This window comes from Sinohyriopsis cumingii, chromosome 2 (assembly GCF_028554795.1).
Source record: "Sinohyriopsis cumingii isolate HCF-2022 chromosome 2, ASM2855479v2, whole genome shotgun sequence".
Classification (NCBI taxonomy): Eukaryota; Metazoa; Mollusca; class Bivalvia; order Unionida; family Unionidae; genus Sinohyriopsis; species Sinohyriopsis cumingii.
The window spans coordinates 148,952,740-148,960,510 of record NC_142962.1 but is presented as its reverse complement, the minus strand read 5'-3'; the positions used below and the strand labels follow the sequence as shown (position 1 = coordinate 148,960,510).

Here is a 7,771-nt window from a genome sequence, read left to right as displayed (position 1 = left end):
AAATCAGTTGTATCCTCCCATTTTCGTATTACACGTGCAGTTTGCTAACATAAAGCATTCCAGTACATTTAAATTGTTAAATTAGATGTGTTACGTGCTCATAGTTGTTGTTGTTGTTGTTGTTGTGGGGTTTAATGCCATTTTTCAGCACACGATAGTCTATACATGGCCGCCAGTATTAATGGTGGAGGAAGAACCCGGGAAAACCTCGGAAAGAACCACCAACCCACGAGAAGCTACTGGCAAGCTTTCTCACATACCCACATTAGCCGAATCCGAGACTCGAACCCACGCAGACAGAGGTGAGATGGCAGTGATCCGTAACGGAGAGCGCTTTAGACCACTCGGCCACTCGAGGCCTCCGTGCTCATAGTTACTACTGAAGTGGATGCAAATCACGTCGATAGTCAACAACAGAGAAAGCGGGAGCTTAAAGTGCTTACAATCATCCATTAACGATTTAGAACTAGTCTACGTATATAAATATACCTCCAAAGATATATTTAATGTGTATATTTGAGTGTATTCCAGTATATTTTAATGTATTTGAGTAACAAGACTAGAAATATACGAATGGTCTTTATTTAAATAAATCAATGAAAGATATACAGTCAAGTCCGTCTTTAGCAGGCATTCATTTTGTCAATATGAAAATAATAATGATGACATTATGACACGTTTGACAGTAGTATACTCTTTCACAATTGAAGATAAATAAGTGTGCAGTTCCCTACAAATGTAATGAGGTACAAACACGGTAATAAAATAGCGGTATGATATCGTAAACATATTTATTTCATAATCTGTAAATTTATGATATATTTCATGACCTGTAACATTCAGATTTATTTCATGAAACTTCATCAAACAAGAAGGAAATACGTATAAGAAGACAGCTGCATAATACTGTGAATGCAAGAGGTGCACTGTAAATGTCACCGATAAGTCATAGACCGGATTTATGGAGTCGTCTGATTAAATAATACTTAATTACTTCATTTTGTGCTATAATGTATGTGTTACTATCTCAGGAAAACTGCACTTGTCGTCTGCTCAAGCATCTTTGCCTCAAATATGATTAAACTAACACGAGCGTAGTTTCATCATTATATGACAAGTTTATATTCAAATAAAGAAGAAAAACTGCTTATCTATAGATTGCGGTGACTCGTATCTTTCCTTCCGTTCGTGTGTACATCCGTCAGTCTTTTTTTGTTTGGTTACCTGGTCTTAGGTAACAACGAGAGAGAGAGAGAGAGAGAGAGAGATTTAACAGGGTGTTTCGTAAGGATGAGAAGACTGACAGCGAGGTTTTATATCCTGAAATAGCTCTTGATGGCGGGAGGGGCAAATGTTAAGATGCCAGTTTATAATGAATTCTGTCTACACTAATCAAGCGATAGGCCCTAGTTGGTTTCACTATCACGAGTGCATGACAGATGAAAATGACAGATGCTAAACTCAGCCGCATGGGATGGCTGAGAGGGATAGTGGTGTCGGTTTAATATTTCATTTCCACGGGAAATAAAGTGTAGATATTTGTATCTCTACGTATTCTTTCTTTCTCCAAAGATAAGGTCGACCCAGAACTGGGATGTGGTGAACGTTTACACGTATCTTAATAAGACACAAAATCGCAATGGTTATAGCTAGGTACAGGATCCAAACTCAAGTTGTCACTACATTATCTCAACATATCATCATCTATGATTGTGTTAGAATTTAATTTTTTGGAATTTTCATTCAATACAATTTCTACTCTATTAATTCAACTGTGCATTATAATTTTTCTTTTGTGTTGTAAGTTTGCGAATTCTGTAATCAGAAATACTGTACAAGTCTAGACTGGAAGAGCTCAGTTTTGTCAGCAAGTTCTCTAAGGCTGGTGTTTATCAGTCCATCACGAAAACATGTTACAGCCAATTGTTCTGTGCTGACGCGTGTAAATCTAAAGAACAGGTATTGGAAAGTTGTGAACTATTAAGTTAAAAGGAAAATAAAAGCTACCAGGCAGGCGACCATATTTTGTAAACAAAGATTTTTATTACGGTTCGTAAATTTGTTAAATTATTCGCTCGAGGTCATGGCCTTTTTTGGAAGCGACTTACGATTCGCCTTTTTCCAGAATTGTATTAATCGACACCTAGATCCGTGCGTGAACAGTTATCCGTCATAATGTGATGAAATTACTGGCCAAAATAATTTCAATAAAGTTATGAGAAAAATCTCTTCATAACAACTGCATCCTAGTATAGTCGCTAAGAACATCATTATTCTTTTTGTCGTATTTTTTTGTCGTAGATTTATTCAGCAGTGAAAACTGTTACTAACATTTAATAGAAAACAACAATAAAACTTAAAAAGAAAATAAGATGCTACTCGAATTCAACATTCTCGCCTCTGTGTAGGACGATAAAGCAATGAGTAGTGATTCGTCCCAGTCTGAAAAGGTCACCTAAACTAATATTTCCTGTCATTTCGTTCACATGTAGCCATTTTGTTTTAGAAAATATAGCATAACCTGGTCAGATATGTTTATATATCGTGTCCAAGTGTGGGCCCAACATAAGTAGTACAGTACTGATATGTTTATATATCGTGTCCAAGTGTGGGCCCAACATAAGTAGTACAGTACTGATATGTTTATATATCGTGTCTAAGTGTGGGCCTAATATATGTAGTACAGTCTTCATATGGTTATATATCGTGTCCAAGCGTGAACCTAACATAAGTAGTACAGTACTGATATGTTTATATATCGTGTCCAAGCGTGAACCTAACATATGTAGTACAGTACTGATATGTTTATATATCGTGTCCAAGCGTCAACCTAACATAAGTAGTACAATACTGATATACTTTTATATCGTGTCCAAGCGTGAACCTAACATAAGTAGAACAATACTGATATGTTTATATATCGTGTCCAAGCGTGAACCTAACATATGTAGTACAGTCTTCATATGGTTATATATCGTGTCCAAGCATGAACCTAACATATGTAGTACAATCTTCATATGTTTATATATCGTGTCCAAGTATGGGCCTAGCATATGTAGTACAGTCTTCATATGGTTATATATCGTGTCCAAGCGTGAACCTAACATATGTAGTACAGTATTCATATGTTTATATATAGTGTCCAAGTGTGGGCCTAGCATATGTAGTACAGTCTTCATATGGTTATATATCGTGTCTAAGCGTGAACCTAACATAAGTAGTACAGATATGTTTATATCGTGTCCATGCGTGAACCTAACATATATAGTACAGTCTTCATGTGTTTTTATATCGTGTCCAAGCGTGAACCTAAAATAAGTAGTACAGTACTGATATGTTTATATATCTTGTCCAAGTGTGGGCTTAACATAAGTAGTACAGTACTGATGCACGTGAGCGTGTTGTTGTTGTTGTTGTTGTAGGATTTAGCGCCATTATTCAGCACACGATAGGCTATACATGGTGGCCAGTATTAATGGAGGAGGAAGAACCTGGGAAAACCCCAGAAAGAACCACCGATCTACGAGAAGCTACTGGAAGCTTCCTCACATACCCACATTGGCTGAATCCGAGACTCGAACCCACGCAGACAGAGGTGACATGACAGTGATCCGTAACGGAGAGCGCTTTAGACCACTCGGGGTCCCCGCATGTGAGCGTGTAACTAATTTTTTGAATTTCATAAGAAATCTAGAAAAGTGAAGAAAATATAAAAGGAACATAATTTGTGTAATTATGCACTTATTAATATAAATAATGATTGTGAAACAGTTATACACACGTTTAATGCCAGATAGTGGGTCTCTCCTAATACACGTCAAATGCCAAATAATGGGTATCTCATAATACACGTTAAATGCCGAAAAATGGGTATCTCCAAATACACGTCAAATGCCAAATAATGGGTATCTCCTAATGCACGTCAAATGCCAAAAAATGGTTATCTCCTAATATACGTCAAATGCCAAATAAAGGGTTTCTCCTAGTACACGTTAAATGCCAAATAATGGGTATATCCTAATACAAGTCAAATGCCAAATAATGGGTATCTCCTAATACACGTCAAATGCCAAATAATGGGTTTCTCCTAGTACGCGTTAAATGCCAAATAACGGGTATCTTCTAATACACGTCAAAATGCCAAATAATGGGTATCTCCTAATACACGTCAAATGCCAATTAATGGGGTTCTCCTAGTACACGTTAAATGCCAAATAATGGGTATCTCCTAATACTTAATGCTGCTTGTATAAAAAAAAAAAATGTTTACTCGAAGTTCTTGCAAGGGTTATTTTATTGATAACATTCACAGAAGGACATCTATTTGAAATATTAAGAGATGTTGCTTTTTATTTGTTATTTTTTGTTTTTCTTTAGAGCAGATCAATTTACAGGTAATGGCATCACCATTCAGTCCCGATCTGTAGAAGGTTTGATTGCTTTTGATGTAGACTTTCGTTCAATACATTCTCCTTCGTCATTCCTTCAGTAGCGGAACTTTATACCGTATGTACTTGCTTATAAAACGAATCCAACTTCAAACTGAACGGACCCAGATCTGAAGTTACATAATGCGCCGTCAGATGTTGGTCTGTGCAGTTGTTTGGAGTAAACAGTAGATCAAACAACATAGACCCTGATCTGCAAGTACATTATGCTACGGCTATTTGCAGTCTGAATCGACTTATAAGTGAGTATATATGGTAAGGCACGAGTCACCTTGTCACTGTTTATGTGTTTATTTATGAGGATCCTCTCTCTCTCTCTCTCTCTCTCTCTCTCTCTCTCTCACGCACACACACTCACACAAACTGAAAAGCACACACACATCATGAATTGGTACACAGACTGTTTGTATTTAGTCGAATAATAGCTGAATAGATCTTACGTGTATTGTTTTGTGATGCGACTGGTGGTGATATTTTTTAAATCTTTTCATTTTTAAATGATTGTTTTCTCCACTTCTGAAGCTGCCTGATTTCTGGATTTAAAAAAAATGCACAGAAGTTAAAATCTTATTCCACCTTACTAACAATAATGTTCATCTGTTCTTGTCCCAGACATTTCCACTGTTTGCTGTTTAACCGTTTTCGTCCCTGTTGTTTCCATATATTTTACTGCCTCGTCGTATGAGGGGGGAACAAGAGCTATGTTATAGCACCCTTCCATCACTTCCTGGTAAGATGGCGGCGACTGGACACGCGCAACATCATTGGTTATAGCACTTATAACAACACCTGTTGGGCGTTCTCTGGTGGTTGTTCGTCTTGCCTCGTGACTTGCAGAATGTAGGTAAAATGAAAATGATATAGCTGCCACAAATTCAAAAAATGCGCCAATGCCAGCAATGATCGGACAATACGGTACCGTTAACTGCATTGGGAAGTAATTATTATTTTGTAGAACATCTTGCAACATTTCATTCATATGTGAAACTTTGCCGATCGGTATGATAGGAATTATACCTGAAATAGAATATACACTGTTTGAATGATATGCACCGAAAACAATGTACTTAATGAGAACTTCAGACCACAACTTTAGAACTTCTCATATAGTTAAAAAGGAATGAATCTAACCAATAATAAATAAAAAATATGCTTGGATTTAAACATCTATCGTTATGAAACATGTAAAAGTAACAAATTATATTCCTTAATTGATTACTTGATATGTGCACCCATCTGGGTTCGTACAGGGAAATTCAGCTCAACGTTCGTTTCATGTGTCCTTAAAATGAATACAAAATATATGAATATATGAGATACATGCAGACAATAACATCTACAGTGCGCAAATGTTTCAGTACAAGTTTGTTAACTATAGTAAAGTTTGCGACAAAGAGAACGTGGAAGGTGGTATGTATATATATGCTATGTGTTTTATTTTCATGATTCTAGTTTATAAGGATCATTTTGTTAATAAAATTCTGAATAATAATTTTCTTTATGATCGTAGATTTGCATTTTAAAGTTAAAGTCATTCTTCTAAAAACAGTTTTTGTCATTCATAGTTTCGAGGTTGAGTTTGAGTACTTTTGAGTACTCTTAAAGTTATCTAATTTTACATTTTGTTACTACTTTTCTTGAAAAGCTATGACGACCTAATTCATGATTAGTTATTGTTAAAGCATCTGATCTTGTAATCATGTTAGGGATTATTCTTGAATCAATATGCGACTCTCATATGTTTCTGGAACTACGTCTTAGCTTTATATATAAGAGACGAATTACTGAGAATTAGGTATTCCTAGCAGTAACAACACTCTTGGAAGACAATTGGTTGTGTTCAACAGAGAGGATTCATTTATTTAATTCAATCATTCATTGGAATTACACAGTGTTTGGGCTACTCGGATTAAATAGCTGTTTCTGAGATATTGTGAATTAATTTGTTTTTTAAATTGTGATTATTCCATTGTGATTCATCAATATTTCTGGTACATCAGTACAATAGTGAATTTCATTCTGATTACAACTGACATTCATTTTAGATTATCCATTAACTTTTGACTTGATAGAACATTTAGAACTATTTTTAAGGATTTCATTTACCATGCTTTAAGCTATTTCTAATTTTTCACATTGTATTTTTTGGAAATAAATTGTATTTTGAATTTTATAAAATCTGTTGGTTTTCGCTCTTTTTTGTTGCTTAGTTTAAAACCATAGAGTCGTAACAAAGGACAGTTGCTACAGCAAGGTCCTAACGACCAAAAGTGTTCACATCTCTGGAATTATATGAAACTCTCTCGTAACCAAATCTTAAAACGGCGACATGACTAATCATTCTAGGGTACTGCTCTAGTAACCACAATAGTCAGCACGTCATCATACAGAACAAAAATGTGCAATATTGATTGTTCCAGTAAATACCACCGTGTAAAAATGCATTTGGTAAACTTCCAGCTCAAAACTCTATCATGAAAAGTGGACAAAATTGTGTCATATATCAATCAAAACTTGTAGTACATTTATTTTTTCTTGGAAGGTAAACCCTTCCAAATAATGTGAACAAGAAGTGATAAACTGGTTTCTAACGCGTTTCCAATATGTATGTATGTATGCATGCATGCATGCATGCATGCATGCATGCATGTATGTATGTATGTATGTATGTATGTATGTATGTATGTATGTATGTATGTATGTATGTATGTATGTATGTATGTTGACAATTCAGTCTATTAATAGCTGTATAGTGACAATCAAAATTAACGTTCAAAAAATGTAAAGAGAATGCACACAATGCACACAAATACAATCCTTCCACCAAACAAAAGTAAACATGAAGAGCGGAACGGGATTCTTTAGTTCTTGATTCAAGCACATCATCTGAGAATTCTGAGGCAGCGAATCCAATAAGTTCCCTTTGCTCTTCTGGTTTCGAGGATCGAGTGTTGATTGTGGTCTATTCAAGTCAGGATAATGTCACTGAAATTGTGCCCAGGGGATGAAAAGTGTTCTGTAACCGGGCTTGTAGAAAATTAGTTTGTTTGACAGTGTGATCTCTACAGGTTCAGCCACTATTTTCCAGTTGATCCTTCCACCCAAAACTTAGACCGATAAATCAGCCTTTCACCCGCGATGATGCTGATTTTCGGGTTAGGGGCTGATATCACCTATTCATTAAAAGCTGCAATTATCTGCATCTAAATTTGACTGCACACATCGGTGTACATTTTATACATTTACCGGTATCTCTCGTGGCTGTGCAGCTACCGTCAGCTGTAGAGTTCTTGTGGTGACATGTATATTATATTTCCGGATCG

The 7,771-nt window shown here is 35.9% G+C and overlaps 1 protein-coding gene across 2 annotated transcripts in view; it reads right to left on the bottom strand.

The window, feature by feature from the left end:
• Positions 1-566: 566 nt before the first annotated feature.
• The window catches only part of LOC149806059 (uncharacterized), a 38,416-nt gene continuing 31,211 nt past the window's right edge, over positions 567-7,771 (bottom strand). The window contains exons 3-4 of one of the 2 annotated variants that reach the window (XR_016419848.1): positions 3,209-5,465; positions 567-2,938 (exon numbers count right to left, since the gene is read on the bottom strand). Coding sequence is in view for 1 of the 2 variants with exons in the window: in XM_089950930.1 (XP_089807056.1) it covers positions 5,029-5,465 (437 nt within the window). In the remaining variant the exon portion in view is untranslated. Of the gene's footprint in view, positions 5,466-7,771 lie in introns of both variants that reach the window. The other variant, XM_089950930.1, reaches the window with a different exon arrangement.